Here is a 20,654-nt window from a genome sequence, read left to right on the forward strand (position 1 = left end):
TTCATGGCCTAAATGAATTACTCCGAATGCATCTGCACAAATATGGCTTTAATTTCTGTTGTACAGGGGCGGGGATAAAAGTGGTAAATATTTCTACTTTGGGCTTATATTTCTTCAAATATTTCTACTTTGGGCTTAATTAGACAGTCAAATTAAACATGTATACTTATATTTAGAGCAAAAGATGAAGAGAATATGAGTGATGTTGTTAAATTAAAATAAACAGGGCGCACATGGACGCTTTCATGAGGAAAAAGTGTAGAAAACTACAGGAAAGGAAACAGGAAAGGGTTTCTGCAAAGGTCACCGAGAACTCGCGGTGGCAGCCGGGACGTCGGCGGACTGTGTGCCTGCGCTGAGGAAAGGTGCATGTCCCCAGTGTCCGCTCCGGTCGCCCGGTTAGGAATGCGTCTCACGAAGCTGCTGTTTGGTGTAATTTTTCATGAAAATCCTACGGGGACTGCAGTTTGAGAAGAGTCATGGTTTGGCAACACTTATACAATTAGTCTGAAAGCGCGCGAGCTTGATTCATTGAGCTAGCTGTCGTTAGCCTGCTTCGTTGATTCGTCGCACGCTAGGTCGCTAGCCGGCTAGCTAGCGGGTTAGCAAGTTGAAGTGTGCTATTGCCCAATCCAGTCGATCGAGAGACAAGCCGACTGACTGCTAAACACAGCCGGTGTGTCGGAGGGAGGGAGGCGGTGGTGGCAGGAGGGGGCCGGGAGAACGCGACGGGGTGGAAGTGAGTCAGGAGCGGCTGATGAGTTCAGACCAGAGCGGAGAGCCGCCGCTGCTGCAGGAGGAGGCTGATCCCGGACCGAAGACCGGTGGGAAGGACGAGGCTCCGCTGGGGAGCGAGGGAGGGTCGGGCGGCATGGTGAGTGAGGCCTTCTTCAGCTAGTTAGCTAGCTGGCTAAACGACTTGTGCTAATCGTAGACCTTATCGTGCAGGACGCCCCCGCGGCGGGACGAGCAGAATCTACTGCATAATATTAATCCAGTACATAGCAGCTTGACTTTGACTTTCCCAGCTTTTGTGTAACTGTTGTGTGACGGGGCTTAATCACAAGGTGGTGTTATGACAACAGTGTCAGACACCGCACATACAGTAGCACTTAAAGCAACTGTTTGCGGCCAGTAGAGCCAGGTAGTTTCCCCCATAGACATCATGTCTATTGTTTTACCCACTGGTTTTTACCCACTGGTCGGTAGCCATCGCTCCTCTGCTGTTAGCGTAGCGTTGCTGCTATAACATGCACGCTCATTTAAATAGTTTGCTGAGTAATCATTAGCTTGGAAGTTAAGTTTTGACGCATCTTTAAAATGATGGAGGTTGCTATTCAGAGTAGAGAAGCACTTATACTTTTGCTGAACATTTACAAGTGATCGAAAGTTCGATTATTCACTGGATGATTGACATTCATTCACAGTAATGTAACGTGTTAGCTAATCGCTCTAGCAGCTAACGTAGCTAGCGCAGTGACATGCGTTGCAAATACCTGGCCTGTTCTGCAGCGCAGTCAGCTGACACTACTTGGCTTTCTATGGCCTGTTACACAGACGCATGCATTGTAGCCATGTGTCAAGTTGCACGCCTCATAAATGTCCATGCTTGTTTGAATGACATAGTGGCCCAGTGGTTGGTTACGTCCATCTTAACTGCTGAGATCTGAGTGTCTTGGTAGCACATTGTAACCGGAACTGGGTCAGACTGGGTGCTACTACAACAACAAAAAACCGGGAGACTGGATCTGTTACCAGAGGAAAAGTAGCTATGTCATTGTAGGAAGCTGGTAAAAGTCACAGCTAGTGGAAAGCTGTCACCGCCTGCTCACTGGATAGAAGTTTGTCTTCAACAGACTTCTTATCAAGACTGCAAATTATTGGGAAAAACGTTTGTCATCAATATTTGTTTGTGACAAATGTAAAGGAATTGCAAGGAAACGTGAGGGAATCTGTTTGCTATTTGGTGGGAGGTTTCAAGAAGTTGTTTGATAAAGAATTAAAATATCACTCTTTATTCCTTATTAAATGCTTCCTTTAGCTTTACAAGTGGATGCATCACATCAAACATATGCTCATGAACATTTGCTCAAAACACCTAATTAACTGTTGCAGATTTAAATTACCAAAAACATTAGTTATGTTCTAGAAACACTTGCAAACTGGCCATTTTTTAAGGTAAAATATTTAAATGCAACCATGCATTTCTTTTTGTTATCCATTTCTCCTCTGCTGTCTTGTTGTGTGCATCCTTACTCTGGATGTTAAAATGCAACAAGTTCTAAGTTCAGGAAACTTTTCTATAAAACTTTTTACACAGGATCCCTGAATTTTTTTCACCAGATGCATGTAGATTTTTTGACAGGCAAAATGGCAAAAGTTGAAAGTTTGGCTTACCTGACATTTCACATTATGTATTCAGTGCATGTACACACCATGATGTAGATGCTGAAGGGATATATTTTGCAGGCCTAATATGTATAGCTGTAATACAGTATGTGACCAATTCTTGGTCACAGTTCTTCGTTTGGTCAGGATTTGTTCCTGCTTGATAACAGGGATATCGAGTCAGATCTAATTATTAGATTGATTTAGCATAAATATCAATAGATAAATTCTCCTTAAGGTTTACAGGGTAATGGTAGAACCCCTGAAAGACTCTACCAAGGTTTTATACACAGTGGTCCCTCGATATAAAATTATAGTGGAAGCAACAGATGCATGTGGTTGGCTCTTTCTTAAATGCTTTGTGTAATTTCAGACTGGTGCTCACATCACATCTTATTTTCTTTCGCTTTGGGTTAGTTGCTGGTGGTTTTGTCTTAACTAATACAAAAATTGCCTATGCCGTGCTGACATAAGGCAATGAATTCACCGGATTGTTTCAGTTTTCAAAAATAAGTGATAAAAAATCACTTGGGGGGAAAAAAATCCTCAAATTATAGGTAAATAGATTACTAGCATTAAAAAAGGTTTGAATTTCTCAGAAAAACATAATGCATGATACAAAGCAGCAGTTTTGAGTCTGGTCAAGTAACTTGTCAACCCGCTGACATTGAACTTTGGTTATTGATGGCTTTACTGATATATTGTCCTCATTATTTTGTATCCACATGTATGTTTGAAGTACATGATTCATTTGTGATGCAAACACCTTGTGTTTAAGCTAGATGTGAGCTGAAACCTTTGTGACTCTCCTGTTTCTGATATGAAGGTCACCTCAAAGGGTGCTGGTTTGAACCCAAATGCCAAGGTGTGGCAGGAGATGCCTGTGGCCCCCAGCGAGGCCGTCACCAGCAGCCCTCATTGGCCTTCCTTGGACATTACTGAGGGTAAGACACACTTCAGTCAGCTGAATGAAATATCCATAAAAAAATCATTAATGATTTTATTTACATTTAAACATTTTGTTATACAAATTCTTTGGAAAGCTTGAAATGATAACGCTTGAACTATAAACTATTTCTCAAAATGTTCACCTTTTTGACAGGTTATTCTGAGCCTTTGTCTGCTGGGTGCAAGCAGTACAATGTGGTCTTGGGTGACGGCAACTCCACAGCAACAGCTGCGATAGCAGTAAATGGAATGGACCCGCAAGAGTTGGGCTTGTCCCCTGCAGAGTCCACAACGGTGACCTCAGGTCAGTCACATGCTGTCGTCTCTACATCTTTGCTGTAGCTGCTGCTGAGATGTGTATTTTCAATACATCTGAAAGTGATCAATTTGGGGTGGGACATAGATATCAGATGTGATCAGATTAGGTGTGTCTTGTCTTTGGCATGAAAAGCTTCTACAGCTCAAGTCCTTCCAATGCAGTTTAAGATTTTTTTGCTGTGCATCATAGCAGTTCAGCAGCTCCATCTCTTAATTGTGTTATCAAAGCTGAATTTGTCCTGTAGCTGAGCGAAACAAGGACCATTGCATCACAGGTAACCAACACAGTAGCTTGTTTAATTTGCCTTGTGCAGTTGGCATCTTGTTTGGCCTCAAGAAAACCTGCTACTTAAAGAACAACAAACCTTGTTGTGTTTTGTCAGAAAAAACGTGGTTTTTCAAAATGTTCTCCTTTCAATGCACATGGAGGGAGGCGCTTTGGACTCAAACGTGAATATAATACTGTCCAGCCCAAAACCACTACTATTATGACTTAAATCATATTCACTTTTGAAGCTGTAGTGGAGAGGAGGACTCTCACCAAGCTTTCCTTTATCCTGGATAACCCTGACCACCCTCTCCACCCTGTACTGGTCAGACAGTGGAGTGCCTTTTCCAAAAGGTTCAGACAGCTTCGCTGTCACATGGACCGTTGCAGGAAATCATTCCTGCTCACCTCAATAAGATTGTTCAATCAATGCTTCTTCCTTGTGTCATAGATAACGTCATGAATGTTACCAATGTTATTTATCTACTCTCTACCATTTTGCAAATACTTTTTAATTTTATACTGTTATGTTCTTGTGTGATAAACACAATTGCACATGAAGGCTGCAACTACTAAATTTCCCCAGTTGGGAATAATAAAGTACTTCTATTCTATTCTATTCTATTCTATTCTATTCTATTCTATATGAGGTAATTCAACACTTGCAGTATGATGGCATTTTGAGGCAAAGTGTGACTGTGGCATTTCTGTTTTCGGATGCCCATAATTTTGAATGGTTTATGTCATATATTTGTGGCTGCACCCAACAAAATGCAACTTGAGTGCTCTTGCGTGCCGTAACACTCAAAGTTCAGCCTAATTGAACTTTGACCCCTGCGCAGGGTGCTCGGTACTTACAATGCCAATTGAAACAAGCCCAGTGGGCCAGGCATGACAGGCAGACTGCATGAAGCTGTCAGCGAATGTCTGAATTCCATCAGCTGTGACACAGGTTTGCATGTGCTAAAAGGAATTAATTTTATTCATTTTAAATCGGTGTGGGCATATAAAGAATGCAAAGGCAAATAAGGCAGTGTTGCATGTTGGGACTAGAGTGCCATTTTGTCAGGTAATTGCACCTGTTAACTCAGGCTTTTATTTAACATGTCTAAAAAGTTCATTTGGTCAAATTCAGCTCATTAACATTCTACAGAAAGTGAAACTCTAAAGTCCCATATATTTGAATCCCTGTGTTTCCAGAGAAAAAAGTATTATTTTGTAGTTTGATGCATGTGTGGAACAGCGGGGGAACTCAAAGTGCAATTTATTCATTAAGGTTCTGATGGATGGGCTTGGAGGGGGAGTCAGAACAGGAACCTAGCACCTGGCTTCAACTTGCACCCCGAGGTCCCTCTGGAGAAATCCTGTGTGTGATATATTCAGGGTTTAGCAAGCAGTCTTTGGTATTTCATATCTAATGCCAAAACTCAAGACTTTTTTTTTTTTTTTTTTTGTCTTTTTTACTATGAGGACATGAACACTAAAATGTGTAAAAAAAAAAAAAAAAAAAAAAAAAAAGTGAAGATTGTACAGATGGCCACAGAGAAGATGTTGGCTCTCCTTATTTTCTTAACAAGTTGTGAAGTGTCAGATTTATTATACTATTTCCTTTTTAGGGCAGAAATTTTATGCTTATGAAAAAAGCAAAAGCATTTTAGTTCTTGCATCCTGACAACTTTATCAAAACTGATTATTTAATCATGATTTTCGATACATTTTCTGTGAAAAGAGTAAATCATATAGTGACTTCTCCAAAACTCTTATGATTTAACTAATCACTCATTCATCATTATGACCTGTTCTTTATGTAATTTCTACTACATGCTGTTGTTATTTCTCTTTAGATTCCAAAGCCGAAGAGCAACCCATCTCCTCTGAGAATCTACGGGAGTCTCTGAAAAAAGAGCTGGAGTTTTATTTCTCCAGGTGAGAGGCAAACACTCACCGACCCTTCACTGATGAGCTGGAGTCCCGCATGGTCTAGAGATGTGTGACTGCACGTGTCCAAAGCTCTGGACTGGTAGATTTAGATGCATGCTTTTGATTGTGGACCGATTATTTTACAAAAAGAGTATAATCTGTATTACCCTGTTTTTTTCCTGTTTGTTATTTACAGAGAAAACCTCTCCAAGGATTTGTACCTCATGTCCCAAATGGACAGTGATCAGTTTGTCCCTATTTGGACTATAGCCAGTATGGAGGGCATCAAGGTCCTCACCACTGACATGGATCTCATTCTGGATGTGTTAAGATGTAAGTCAAAGGTAAAGAGTTGTGACGGCTAAACGCTGGACACTTGCCTGCATTTATGTTCTTCAATCCCCTTTCAGCCTCTCCCATGGTACAAGTAGACGAGAAGGGGGAGAAGGTGCGTCCTAATCACAAGCGGTGCATTATCATTTTAAGAGAAGTCCCTGAAACCACTCCTGTTGAGGTAAACGGAAATGACTTGCTTTTTGTTTTTCGGGCTATGAATACATATCTCACCAAAGCTACTGTTCGCTGGGTATAACTATATATTAAATTCACAGGAAGTGGAGTCATTGTTCAAAAATGATAACTGTCCAAAGGTTATAAGTGTTGAGTTTGCACACAACAACAACTGGTACATCACGTTCCAGTCAGACACGGATGCCCAACAGGTACAGCTGGTCGTTGCTTTTCCTGTGGCTGAAGTTCTACGTTGAAATGAAGCTTGATGAATAACTTTGTGATGCTCTTAATGCCCTTCCAGGCCTACAAGTATTTGAGAGAGGAAGTAAAAACATTTCAGGGAAAACCCATCATGGTGAGTTCAGAGTAAACCTAATTTTCGAGACCTGTTTCTAAAATGTGACATTTCACATGTGTACCTCTTTATTTTTCGTTGACAGGCCAGGATCAAGGCCATTAACACATTTTTTGCAAAGAATGGCTACCGTAGCATGGACAGCAGCTTGTACGCTCAGCAGTCCCAGAACCAGTCCCAGTATAGCTCTCCACTCTATATGCAGCATGTTTACCCGCAGCAACAGTACCCAGTCTATGGCATCATACCTCCCACCTGGCCACCTTCGCCTACACCCTATTTTGAAACTCCTCTGGTAAGAATTGCTGTACTTACTCTCAAGAAAGACACACTTAAGGCAGTTATAATTATGAATGTATAGATGACCTTTAATTTTTACACAAATAATGATCAAAGCAATTCCAGTTGTTTTTATGAGTGCATGAATTTTTTTTATGAGTTCAAATCTGGCAAAATGTCTCCAATTTATTGGGCTTTTTAGTCTGACTTACACTGACATGTCTCCAGGAAAATTGGCAACTGTTGGTTTCACTCAGCTGCTTTTGTACAGAAAGCTTACAAAATGCAAAACAGTCATGTTTAGCTTGAATAACTGTAATCAGTCAAGCCTACTGCTGGAGTATCTGCATCTCTAAGTCTAGTTTTATATTGAACATGTAACTGTATGAAACTTGCGCTTGTAGAGTTGAGGTTTTTGTGACAGAAGCAGTTGTGAATTGAAAAAGTTGTTTATTTTTTTAAGTTTTTTATTGTGCCTCATATGGTGATAGTTGGGAGGTTTCATTCAGAGTCTAATTGGTAAATAGGTAAGTCTTAAAATGACCAAGTGTTTCTAAACTTCAAAAAAGTTAGTCCATCAGCTTTCTAAATAAGTCATCCAGGCTCATGTTGACTCATTCAAAGAATGTGTCATAAATAATACAACTGTACTCTTCTGGGAAATGGTGAAAATGGAAGAGGCTCCAAAGTTTTGAAATGATTAAAAACTGTATCCTTCCTGCTGGTATTCAGTCTGTTATGTTATGGTCACGATGACTTTAATATAGGTATTGACTTACAGGAACAATGCAACAAACTAAGCCTCTCATACTTTATTAGTATTCAATGCAAACATGTTACAGGAAATAAACTTTGGGAGCCACGTGTTATGCATCAACTGTAACAGGAGCATTTAGTAGGCATCATTAACTTTTTTTTTTTTAACCCCTTTTTTAATGTGTAGAGTGAATTAAAATACGATTTCCCTGTCTTTCTATTTGAATAATAAGTTAAATGAATTCTCAACATTGCAATAAGTCAAAATATTCCGCCCTTCATTTAAACTGCTGTACATTGCGGATTAGTAAAAGCTGTCTTTTGTACTTGAGCAGGCACCGTTTCCCAACAGTGGCTTTGTGAATGGATTTGGCTCTGCTGGACACTACAAAACAGGCTCCACTGCTCTTAATATCACTCGGCCATTCAACAGAAACCGGTAAGCACTTCTTTTTCCTGCTGACTTTTAGTTTTGACTTCAGTCCCGACCTGCTATGAGCATAGACATATTCATATTGGGGTATCTTATTTGTCACTTGTATCCTTGTTTGCATGACAAGTTAAAATGTGAACATAAGACCATCTGCAATGCTTTGTTGTCTGAGTATAATGTATCTGAACCAGGGGACTGCTCTTCACTCCCTGTCTTCTTACTGTCCCCACAGTGTCCCCCTCTATTCAAGAAAGAATGTAATAAATGCTTTCAGGTACTATTATAAAACTGTACAAAAAGCTTCATCACTACCTTCGTCTTTTAACATGTAGCAGCAGCCAAATGACTAAATCCATAATGGGGCTTAAATCAGATTTTTGTTTTTCTATATATTTTTTTTTTTTTTATTGGTACGACGGTGCAGTTTCTGACACATTTTGGATTTGTCATATCATTTAATAAAATGCTGGCTGCTGTTTTATTCTGAGTAGTTGCGATTTAACAGTTATGGCCTCTTTTAGGTCCACAGACCTTATTTTTGCAACCATATTGCCAACATTAAAGTTACTGATTACCTCCATTACAACTAACCACCCATTTCATTTTATTTTGATAATATATTTTTAAATGCTGCTTTCATCATTGACTGTATGTGCTACAGTATGTGGTGTCATGTGCAGTAAAAGAGAAAAGCTGACTGTTGAAAGTTGATTGAAGGTCATCCCAGCTCTATTTGACCTGACAACTTGGATATTTAAAGAATATTGACAAATAAGTCAGACCTGATGATGAGATCATGATGCGCATAGAGGGAAAACATGGGATAGAGTCGCTGGCTTTGGTTCTCTTACTTCTCTCTCTCCTTTTTTTTTTTTCTACTTGCTCTTTCTTTTCCAAGTCAGATACTTGAACTCCCATCCCAATGAGCGTTCAGATTATGAGATCTGAGGGTCAAAGACTTAGTTGGAGTTGAACATGTAAACAAAAAAAAATATTTGTTGTACCGGACCTGGTTTTGCTTGGATATTGTCAGCTCTGCTCAATTTATGACTGGTTGCTGTTTGTAGTTTTCACTGCTTCAACCAATCATGAGCATAAATATAGTCCAAAACCACTTGCATGTCTACATTTAGTCTGAAGACACAGCATGTTGTCTGATTATTCTTTTTTAAAAAAAAAACTGTCCAGGTTTGCTTAGCATCACCAGTGTTTCCTTTTGAAATATTGTTAGAAGATATTTGTTCCATTTAATACTGTAGTTGGTGAAGTGTCTATATTAAATCCAAACCATACCTCTTTCAATTCCTGAAACTGGAGGTTTTTTCCTAAAATTTTAAACATTTTATAATATTGGAGACTATTTAGAGGTAACTGTGTCTCATTAAATTAGCCATGTTTTGTGGAAAACAATAGCACTCAAATGCACCAGAAAAGCCATGTCTAACTTCCAGCAAGAGCGCATATTTCACATCTGTGCAAAAACAGGAAAACATAACATTGCTGTGCAGAATAGATCTGAAATCTTGGTTTTAGAAAAAAAACCAAACATGTTTAGCTAAAGTCAACTCCACACCGGTTTCCTTTTAAAAATGCAACAAAACTCACACTTAGATTGGTATGTTTTAATCCTCCTGTTGTCTTCCTAAAAAATTTTTTTTATCATTTTTCCACATAACTGTCTGAAAACTACATGGATGGGTCCATACAATGGTGTTGGTTGAATTACATATGTTTTATAAACATTTAATTTTATCTGTGGTCCTCCCAGGTTCGTTTGACCAAACCACAGTTAATGGTGGATTGAGTCACACTGTTGGGCATTTTCAGCACAAATGGCATAGACACACAACATGAGCTCTAACACACAAGCAACCCCCATCCTTCTGATGCAAACACACAACTTCAAAGCTACTGATGTTATTTGATGTCATCACACCACAGCAAAGTGAATGTAAACCCCTGTACATAGGCTGACCTCTAATTCACTAATACAATTCAAGTCTGCAGGTTTGTAACTTTGACTTTCTCATATGTTTACATGACGGAGCATGCATGCACATGCCTACGTGCATGCACACACGCCTACATGCATGCACACACACAGTGTTCTTTATTGATTGTATTTTTCTCAAGAATGAATAGTTTTGGATTTCATGATGAATAAAACAGTGAAATAGGATGGGGTCAGTTTGACCTGAGAGGACAAAGGGTGTGTAATTGTATGAAGACAACATGAGGGTTAATGAGTATAGACTTGGTAACCTGTGTTTTCAATTTATTATTATAAATTTCTTCTTCATGCATGTTTTTATTAAACTTATAAAGATCATACACTGGAAACAACATAGTATACAGATTTAAGTAAATGAATGATCAGCGAGTTTTCTAAGTAACTGAACCAACTCCGAGTTGACATGGGGAAAAAACTGATGGTGCCATCACACACTCAGAGACTGATATTCTTGGTGTCTCCTGACCACGCACACACACAACCTAAATGTGGTTTGATGTACAAGTACATCTCAGGAAAGTTTGAATATTATGAAAAAGTTTAAGATTTTTCATCACTCATTTCAGAATGTGAAACCTATATATTATAGATTCATTAAACATAGGGTGAAACATTTCAAACATTTATTTCTTGAAATTTTGATGATCGAGGCTTATAGATAATGAAAACCCAAAATGCAGTGTCAGAAAATTAGAATATTACATAAGGTGGATGGGGGGGGGAAATGATATTTTAAATTGAAATGTCTGGCTTCTGAAAATTATGTTCATTTCCATGCAGTCAATACTTGGTTGGGTCTCCTTTTGCATGAATGACTGCATCAATGTAACATGGCAATGAAAGCGATCAGCGTGTGGCACTGCTCAGGTGTAATGGAAGCCCAGGTTGCTTTGATAGCAGCCTTCAGATCATCCACATAGTTGGGTCTGGTGTCTCTCATCTTCCTCTTGACAATACCCCACAGATTCTCTATGGGGTTCAGATCAGGTGAGTTTGTTGGCCAATCAAGCACATTAATACCATGGTCACTGAAGCAGCTTTTGGTAACGTTGACTGGAAAATCAAGTCTGTATCTACATGAAGCTTGTCAGCAGAAGGAAACATGAAGTGCTGTAAAATTTCTTGGTAGATGCTGTGTTGACTGAGCTCTTCAGAAAACACAGTGGACCAACACCAGCAGATGTCATGGCTCCCAAATCGTCACTGACTGTTGAAACTTCAGACTGGACTTGAAGCAACATGGATTCTGTGCCTCTCTACTCTTCCTCCAGACTCTGGGACCTTGATTTCCAAATGAAATACAAAATTTACTTTCATCTGAGAAACAGTCCGGTCCTTTTTCTCCTTAGCCCAGGTGAGATGCTTCTGACCTTGTCTCTGGTTCAGGAGTGGCTTGACATGAGGAATGTGACATTTGTAGCCCATGTCTGGGATTCATCTGTGCGTTGTGGTTCTTGATGTGCTGAGTCCAGCTTCAGTCCACTCCTTGTGAAGCTCCCCAAATTCTTTAATGGATGTTGCTTCACAATGCTCTCAAGGCTGCGGTTCTGCCTTTTGCTGGTGCACCTTTTCCTTACATTCAACTTTGCATTAATATGCTACAGCAGTCTGCGAACAACCAGCTTCTTTAGAAATGATCTTTTATGGTTTTTCCTCATTGTGGAGGGTCAATGATCATCTTCTGGACATCTGTCAAGTCAGCAGTCTTCCTCATGATTGTGTAGCCGTCCGACCAGACTGAGACACCATTTAAAGCCTCAGGATACCTCGGGAGGTGTTTTGAGTTAATTAGGGTGTGACACCATGACTTTCTAAGATTGAAGTTTTTCACAATATTCAAATTTTCTGAGACTGGATTTATGGGTTTTCATTATATATAAACCACAATTCTCAAAATTTCAAGGATTGAATATTTAAAATCTTTCACTCTGTGTAATGAAGCTATAAAATATATAGGTTGCACATTTTGAAATGAGTGACAAAAAATATTGAACTTTTTCATAATTAATTTTCTGAGATGTACCTGTATAAGATCTTTACCATTATTTTGCACCACTTAGAAAAAGATAGTTAAAGTAAAAAAGGATGCCTTTGTGTCCAGCATGTCTATGGTATCACAGAAATCAGATTTACCTGAAATGGTGATAATTGTTAATGAAACTGGTAGATAATTGCGAGTGAATAGTAAAAACATCCATTAGGTTTAATACCTTGTGATGTTTTCGGTGTTCAACAGGAAGCACTGGTTGCCAGTATGTTGTCATAGCATTTCAACTGGAAATTAACGTAAATCCCCCCCCCCCCCCCCCCCCCCCTCTGATGTAATAGAAATCATGTAAAGCCGCAGGTGAGGACAAATGAGGTGACTTCAGCACCTATCACACCTGTCCCACTTGAGACACTGACTGGACTGCGCAGCCCACAACCGCCTGCTCCTGGTGTTGCAACTGCAAACCCAGTACAGACAACTACTGACCTAAGCTTGGCATTCTCGCATCTCTCCTCCTCTTCATCATCTTTGGATCCCAGTGATGACAGTGGCATAGCTGGGCGTGGCAGGTAAAGTTGGATTGTCCAATTTGTACCTGATAATAATGGTTGCTTTTAGAAAGATGCAACTTAACCTTCATTATGTTTTGGAAAATACTTGTAAAACTACTTCAGTCTGCTTTTAAAATCAAGCTGATTTAAACAAAGTATACTGAATAAAGCTGCTTCCATTGTTTGTGTTAAGGAATTACGGTTTCGTCCCTAAAATGAGTAATTCTTTTTCCCTAAGCGTTTGTGTAGCTGCTGTTTAACATATGTTGAAGTTCATGACAATACTGTCATGTATGACCCCAGTTCCCAAAAAGTTGGGAATTTGTAAAATGTAAATAAAAACATAGCATAGATTTACAAATTGTATAATCTCCCATTTTATTCCCAACAGAACATGCACAAAATTTCCTGTGTTGAAAATTAGACATTTTACCATTTCATGCTCAGTATTGGCTTACTTTGAATTATATTGAATCTACAAAAAAAATGGAACAGCTAAATCTGTGTGACACGTCTGTTATATGTAGTATCTTTCATTCCTTTTATGTAAATGTCTGGGAAATGAGGAAACCGGTCTCTAGAGTTTTTGGAGAGGAATATTGTCCATATCTCGTCTGATGCAAAACTTTTGCTGCTGAACGGCCCCGGACCTTCACTGCCAGTTTTAGTTTCATGATACATCACATGTTTTCTGTTTATGAAAGGTCTGGACTGAAAGTAGGCCAATTCAGCACCTGAACTCTTGTCTTGCTGAAATATGTTTGGCCTTTCCTGAGATAAATGTTCTCTGGATGGGAGCAGATGTGACTACAAAATCTCTTTGTGCTGTTCAGCATTGATGAATGTAGAAGCTGCCCACACCATGGGCACTAATGCAACCCCATATCAACAGAGAAGCAGTAGGGTCCCTTTCCGCTTTATTCTACGAGAAAGGTATCAATACCCCCCCCACAAAAAAAAATCCGATTTTTATTTATCTGACCACAGAACCGTTTTCCACTTTGCCTCAGATCATTTAAAATGGCTGTTGACCCAGAGAAGATGGTTCACATATGACTTCTTCTTTGCATGATTAAACTACGGCCTGCATCAGTGGAGAGCGTGTTGAACTGTCGTCACAAACAACTGTCTTCACAAATAACTTGTGGAAATGTTCCTGAGCCAATGCAGTAATTTTCCAGCAATGTAGTTTTTAGGGGCCACAAGTTAGCGTGCAGCTTTGACCTTCATCATTGTCTCAAACACACAGAGATTCCTTCTAATTCTCTTACAGTGGCTCATCAGTGTTATCGCAGTTTTACTTAAGCATTTGATTTTTCTCAATATTAGTCTGTCAGATTGGTGGACATTTGCTCATCTTTTCCCCTGAAAGAGACTTTCTCGCGGATATGGCCTTTTATATTCATCATATTACTGTTCTGTTGATAACTGAACTGATTTATTGTTAAATGCTCAAGACTTTTTGTCCCCCACTTCCCATTTTCCAACTTTTTGTTGCTGCTGTTCCAACTTTTCAGAGCAGTGTATTTTTCACGCCTTGGTAAAATGCCGCAGTTTCAACACCTGATATGGTGTTATTGTTGTGTTGGAAATGGAATACAAGTGGAGGAGATTTCATAATTACCGCATTCTGTTTTTATGTACATTTTACCCAACTTTACTTGGTATTCAAATTGTTAAATAAAATTGGATGTCTTGCATCACTGTCTTGAAAATAATCCAAAAATCTGATTTAAACACACAGTGGCCTGTCTGTGTAAGTCAATTATTTTTCTGAATGTTTTACCATTCAGATTACTCTTGCTGGCACACATAATGTTGAAAGCGGTTTCAATTAAAGAATTTATTTAAAGTCACAATCTGGAGATTCAAATAATCCAAGCTCCCACACTGCATGCAAATCTGCTGACTAATGCAGAGTTGCTGACACCAACATTCATGTGCATTTCAGACGGAGTACGACCTACAGAGGGACACGGAGGAGGCGAGAAGACGAGCGGATCGTGGTAAGAAGCAGTTTCTCATTGCCACAAAATAAATGGGTTGTTTTAAGAGTCTGACCCATATTGTCCACTCTCTTCCAATCTTTGTTTCTCAGAGGCCTGTTCCTTTAGCTGATGTGAAGGTTTCTCCACCCAAGTTTGACTTGGCTGCCACCAATTTCCCCCCTCTGCCTGGCTGTGTGGTGAGCACACAAGGAGAGCCAGTGCTAGAAAACCGAATGTCAGATGTTGTACGTGGTTTGTACAAGGACAAGGTAAGAAACTGTTTTATAAATGTATATTTCATTATTAGGATTGTTGCAGTCTGGACTTGAAAATCAGAGTCGTCATGATTCTTTGAATTTTATAGGCTGAACAAACCAATAAAGAAGCCACTGCAAGTCCAAGTACAAGTCAGATCTCAGTCGCAGAGGAAGCTGTGGCTGTAGTAAGTCCTGCCCAGACAGCGGCAAAAACCTCAGCTCAACCATTTGGACCCCAGGGCCAAAGGTTTGATGAAATGCTTAATTCAAAGTTGAAGTTTAGCATATTTTATTTTATTTTAAAATGTACTTATTAATGTTGAATTATTATGTTGACTTCTGTATTCTGACAGTATGGCTCGGCAGGAGAAGAGGGTTGAACGTGCAGAGCCACCTGTGCCAAGAGTAACTCCCCGTACATCAGTTCAAACCACCATGAAATCCTCTTCCACACAGCCTGTGCCTAGCTCCAGGCCTCAGTCCTCTGCTGCTTCCACAGCGGGGACATCCAGCACGACAACGCCTGCTACAGCTACTATTGCCACGCCTGCGCAGGTAAATTATCTGGGTCTTCGGCTGCCAGCACTCGAGTATACTTGTCTTCCTGATGATGAGATCTTTTTGCGCATAGAGGGAAATGTGGTAGTGAAGTAACTGGCTTTGGCTTTCATCTCCTGCTCATCTATTACTTTCTTCTGTTCTTTCCTACTTTTTATTCTCTCTGCTCTTTCTTGCCATAAGTCGAGAACTTTCACTCCCAGCCCAATGAACATAAAGATTATGAGATCTGAGGGTTTGCCCAGAAGAATAATGGAAATTGTGTATGGTGCACACTAGTAGTGTAATAATTGTAGTTTTTCAAGTGTGAATCTCTCCTTCTCCTCTTTGCCATGCTTAAGGAGCCCCGTAAACTCAGCTATGCCGAAGTGTGCCAACGGCCACCCAAGGACCCTCCCCCTACAGCCCCTGCTCCAGCATCCTCTGGCACAGCATCAGGCCAGCCGCTACGCGAGTTGCGTGTGAACAAGACCGAAGAGCTGAGCTCCAGCAGTGGTCCTGGAGACAAGCAAGAGAAAGGCCATGACAGGGAGGGGGGATGGGAGTGCAAAGAGAGCCGGCCACCACGTGAACGTGACTCTCAAGGTTACTACCGCAGCAATGGCCCCAGAGGCACAGGAGGCCTCAAGTTCCGGGACCAGCGGCGCCCACCCCCAGCTCGACGCAGCTCCCCCCAGGGAGGCTACAGACACACTGGCAAAGAGCAGAACATCCCACCAGTATCGCCAAAGTAAAAACTTAATATGAATTTAAAAAAAAAAAAAAAAGATGTATGAATATATACATGGATATATATAATTATATAAAAATGAATAACATAAAAGCAACAACATTATGGTAGCCACCTCCTCCCTGCCTGGAACTTGTCCAAAGAAAAGCTTTTAAAGGACTGTGACATCCAGGACAAAAGGACACTTGAAGAACAATGAAGAGCGATTTGAAAAGGAAACAAAAATCTTGTTGGTCTCCGGCATTACGCTTACAAGAATTTAAGTGTAATTTATCTGGAGGCTGTTCATTTATGCTCTGCTAGGGAGAGGTGGGATCCTGGGCCACGTAAATGGCCCTCTACCATATCTTTTACTTTTTCTTTTTTTTTAATTTTAAAGAATAGATGTTGGTCTGCAAGAACAATATGCACTAAAATGAAAAGAACATGCATATATGTCATGTACATATTCAAAGAAATCACTAACTCGCAACAATACATCAGTTTTTTTGTTTTTGAGGTTTTTTTGTTTGCACACTTAGGTTTGCAAGTATGACTGAAGGGTTGACTGTGTATGCATTGATTGTTAAGCAAAATGATTGCAGTGCTGCAGTATGCTGTTGCACCGATATGATGCAATAGATGACTTGTGATTTTTACAGCAGAGAAACTGAATCATTGTCGTGAATCTGGACTCTGTGGTCTTCAGATTTATGAAATGCATTATTTGGTGATGTTTTGATCCTGGTTTGTGATTGGCTTAAATGCTGCCGGTCAGACATCAGAAACTGTCCATCTGCGCCACAATCATCTGTGTGGTTTTGCTTGAACCTGAAATGCTCTTATGGGCGCTCACTGACCTGTTGGCCACAGTGAACCTTCTAGCCTGGTCCAAAGTTTTTCATGTTATGTTTTATCTGTTTATCTGAACTTTTTTGGGTCTACCTACTGCAATACATTCAGAACTTTGTTGATAATCAGTCAGGTTCTCTGTTTACATGTTTGTTTGAGTGGAAAGTTGACGTTTTAAGAGGAAAAAATGTTTAGGCTGAAGCTAAGGTTCGACTGTTCTGCGTGCCTGGTGGTTCAGGTGAGGTTTGATTTTTCTATATCTTCACAGGATATCCAGGTTAAGCTTATATCTGTGAATTGTTCATACAAGTGGCATGTCAGAAAATAGGCTGAGGAGTGCCGTTAGTTAGGGGTGATAGCTACAGACTATCTGGCAGCCAAGTCGTTGGTAAAAAGAAAATGGAGTATTTTCTTGTACTATGTGCCAGCTGCCTACGATCATAGAGAGCTAGAATAAGATTTTTATTGATGAGATCTACAAAATAATTTAGTCTTGGGGAAACTTTTGGCTCAGTGAAACTGGACTTTTGAAAAGCTGTAGAGATGTAGTTGCCTATGCTATATTGTAATAACCCTTCACTAGAAATGTGTGTGGGAGAATGTAATTGTTCTAGTACTGAATTTACAGAGGGAGGTTTTCGACAAGTATCCATCAGTTGTTTTTTTTTTTTTTTCCCCTCTTTCTTTAGGGTGAGTTTGCTTGTTTGTTTTTGGTTTTCATTCTTCTTTTATAAAATGTTTGAAAAACAGGTTGACTTAGAATTTGAAGTTTGACTCACTGTATGTATCGCTTTTTAAATTTATTTATTTTAATTCTAATGCGCAACGCTTTTCTCCCAATCTTGGTAGGCTGGTTTCCCCAAAGTTGTGTGAAATCGCATTGGCAGAATGAAATCACGCATATGACATTTATATACTGATTGAGATGTCAGCTGAGAAAATAAAGCATTGACTTTGGGTTTGATAATGCAGTAAATGAGTATCTAACCACTGGGGCTTTTTTTTCTTTCTTTTCCATTTTTTTTCCAGCAATGAGTATGAGCAGCTAGTGATTTAGTACAATTAAATAAATGCACTAACTTGTTTTTAAAGAGAATCATACTCCAGTAATGTGAAATCATTTTAGAAGCATATGGTTGATGTTGACAGGCTTGCAAACGCCTACAAAAATTGCTTTGCCCCTGCAATGTGTTTGGTTTATTTTCTGTTCATTTGGGTTGGGTGGCAAAAGGAAATGTAGTAATGGATCTACCAAGTGTTTGAGACACAATCTTAGAACTGTATGAAATGTCACCAAAAATAAATTATTTTGATTTGGCTGTCCAGTGTCACATTTATTGTCTCCTAATAGTTTTCCTCAATACACGCATTCATAAAGTAAATTTACTAATATTTGTTTGCCATTAACGGAATTATCCATGTAAAAGGTTTTTCTTGAATGTGTGATGGGGTTTCCTCAAAAACAATTAGAATTAATCTGAAATAAGTTAAAGATAACTACTAGTAGCCCAATCAATCTTGCTTGAATGCGGTTTTTTTTATTTTTTATTTATTTATTTTTTTTATATACTGAATCGGATTAAACACTTGTTAAAAAAAAAGTATTTTCCGATTAAAATTTCAAGTAAATCGAAGAAATCACCAAAACCAATCATTTGAGTTCCTTGGCTGTCAATGTGTAGTGTGTCAGTAACAGATGAGGGGGACGAGGCTGGTACAACTGGTTGGGAGCCACCGCAACACCAGAGACGCCCGCTGTCTCTTCCAGCCGACCCCTTAACATGGACATAAGCCGAAGGTATTCGTGGCATGCCCGGACGGTGGATACCGTTGCGCCGCCACCATACTTGCCTATATTGGGAATGTGCCATCGTAACCAGCAGTGAGACCGGGAACATATCCACGTTATCAGAAAATGAAGGAGCAGGAACTCACGATGAAAGCATCAGATAACTTTCGCTATGTGACGGCTCGACGCGAAGGCGTGGTCGCGTGACGTTACGTGTTTGTGTCAAGCTGAACAGCTAGCAGTTCATTACGGTAGCCCGCAAGACCTCCAAGCTGTGGACTGTAAACGCGTAAGTTATGGCATTAGCACCGGTATTTGTTTTCGCATGTCAGTGTAAATAACATGTCAAAGCATGTTTGCAAGGGTTTAAAATGCTGTCATTGGATTTTTGTGGTTCCAGCTGTCGATTGTTTTTCGAAGCTCGGTGCTAACATTAGCCTGCAACTAGCTAACTAGGTCCTAGAACATGTACCCAGGTGTCTGTTTTTCTTCTTACCAGATTGCTACCGTTTGGTTCTGCAAGGATTTTTGTGTTGACGTTAAAACTCGTTTTATTTTATTTAATGTTGACCAGACATCTTTGTATCAGTTGCAGGTCCAGTTCTGTTCCTGACAAACGAGTTTGCTGCCAGTGGCGCTCGTTTGTTTACATTGTTTTTTGCTAATGAGAGCTAGTTTAGTTTAGTAGCCGCAACTACCGGTGTCTTAATATTACTTAAGACAGATGACAAGAGAATGGATATTTGTTCGGATCAGTGCGAATTTGATCTTTTTAGATGAATAATATTAATTTCAATAAACAAGAATATGACATTTGAACGTTTTTCTGGTCATTAATGTATAAAACAGTACAATAAATATTTCAAAATATGTATCAACAAAATAGAAAGCAAAACGTCCAATGGAGGAAAGAAAACAGCCATGGAGACAAAAGAAAAATATCCAATGGATCTTATTTCAGTGAAACGATGTACACAAAAAACATTTACATTTATTATCCTTATTTTTGGTATCATATTTTCTCATTTCAGTATTTGGTGATGCTATTCCATCAACATATTTTAATACCACTTTTTTGTGCCTGTGTGCCATAGCGTCACCCCTGCCCTGGGTGCCATGGTCCTCTGTTACATATGAGCTCTACTATGTGGTACATCATGCAGAGCATTCAAAGTAAGTACTCCTTGTCCGAGAGGCTCATCCGCACCATTGCAGCCATCCGTTCATTCCCACACGACAATGTGGAGGATCTTATTCGTAAGGTAAGCCACCTGATCATCCTGTTACACTTGATATGAAAAAAATGCTTCAAGTCCCTTATGTTTTATTGATATCATTATCTCCTGTTTTCATTAGGGCGCTGATGTCAACCGGATGCATGGCACACTTAAACCACTGCACTGTGCCTGTATGGTTGCTGATGCAGACTGTGTTGAACTACTGTTGGAGAAGGGTGCAGAGGTATGCTGTAGATGAGTTTTACAGAATCATTTATACCACAAAGTTTTTTTAAATGAATTTCATACTTTTTTTTGTTTAGACAATCTGAAAGTCAAACCTTTTTAATTAATTCAATACCAGTACTTTAGTAAAAGGTAATGAAAGTGCATTTACTGACCTTGATATCCATATATGGTTGAGTAGAAAGTGTCTGTTTTGCAGATAGCAAGTGAAAATGCTTTGCTGTGTTTTTTTTTTTTATTTTATCATTCAGATGCCCTGCAATATAAATGAAATATAATACTGTTTGTGGGGATCATAAAACACAAAA

The 20,654-nt window shown here is 39.6% G+C and overlaps 2 protein-coding genes across 4 annotated transcripts in view; both read left to right on the forward strand.

Annotated features, from left to right (window-relative positions):
- The first annotated feature begins 357 nt into the window (after positions 1-357).
- larp4aa (La ribonucleoprotein 4Aa) lies at positions 358-18,415 on the forward strand. 2 transcript variants are annotated; one of them, XM_079239753.1, is made up of 17 exons: positions 358-874; positions 3,215-3,332; positions 3,491-3,640; positions 5,767-5,848; positions 6,039-6,175; positions 6,253-6,356; positions 6,454-6,564; positions 6,657-6,710; positions 6,796-7,005; positions 8,081-8,184; positions 8,411-8,452; positions 12,518-12,748; positions 14,682-14,736; positions 14,829-14,987; positions 15,083-15,222; positions 15,329-15,530; positions 15,875-18,415. In XM_079239753.1, the coding sequence occupies exons 1-17, from the start codon at positions 758-760 to the stop codon at positions 16,265-16,267; spliced, it is 2,409 nt and encodes an 802-aa protein (XP_079095879.1). In that variant the 5' UTR covers positions 358-757; the 3' UTR covers positions 16,268-18,415. The 2 variants fall into 2 exon arrangements, with proteins under 2 accessions (XP_079095879.1, XP_079095880.1); XM_079239754.1 differs by lacking the exon at positions 8,411-8,452.
- Positions 18,416-19,034: 619 nt separating this feature from the next.
- asb8 (ankyrin repeat and SOCS box containing 8) overlaps positions 19,035-20,654 on the forward strand; it is a 24,536-nt gene continuing 22,916 nt past the window's right edge. For both annotated transcript variants that reach the window (XM_079239843.1, XM_079239842.1), the window contains exons 1-3: positions 19,035-19,172; positions 19,978-20,145; positions 20,240-20,344. In XM_079239843.1, the coding sequence (XP_079095969.1) occupies positions 20,017-20,145; positions 20,240-20,344 (234 nt within the window). In that variant the 5' untranslated portion in view covers positions 19,035-19,172; positions 19,978-20,016. The remainder of the gene's footprint in view (positions 19,173-19,977; positions 20,146-20,239; positions 20,345-20,654) is intronic.

Source organism: Telmatherina bonti (assembly GCF_933228915.1).
Source record: "Telmatherina bonti genome assembly, chromosome: 4".
Lineage (NCBI taxonomy): Eukaryota > Metazoa > Chordata > Actinopteri > Atheriniformes > Telmatherinidae > Telmatherina > Telmatherina bonti.

Coding starts and splice junctions, on each gene's coding strand:
- larp4aa (XM_079239753.1), top strand. CDS start 758: ATGAGTTCAGACCAGAGCGGAGAGCCGCCGCTGCTGCAGGAGGAGGCT. Junction 8,185..8,410: donor CGGCCATTCAACAGAAACCG/GTAAGCACTTCT, acceptor CTGTCCCCACAG/TGTCCCCCTCTATTCAAGAA. Junction 12,749..14,681: donor GGCATAGCTGGGCGTGGCAG/GTAAAGTTGGAT, acceptor TGTGCATTTCAG/ACGGAGTACGACCTACAGAG.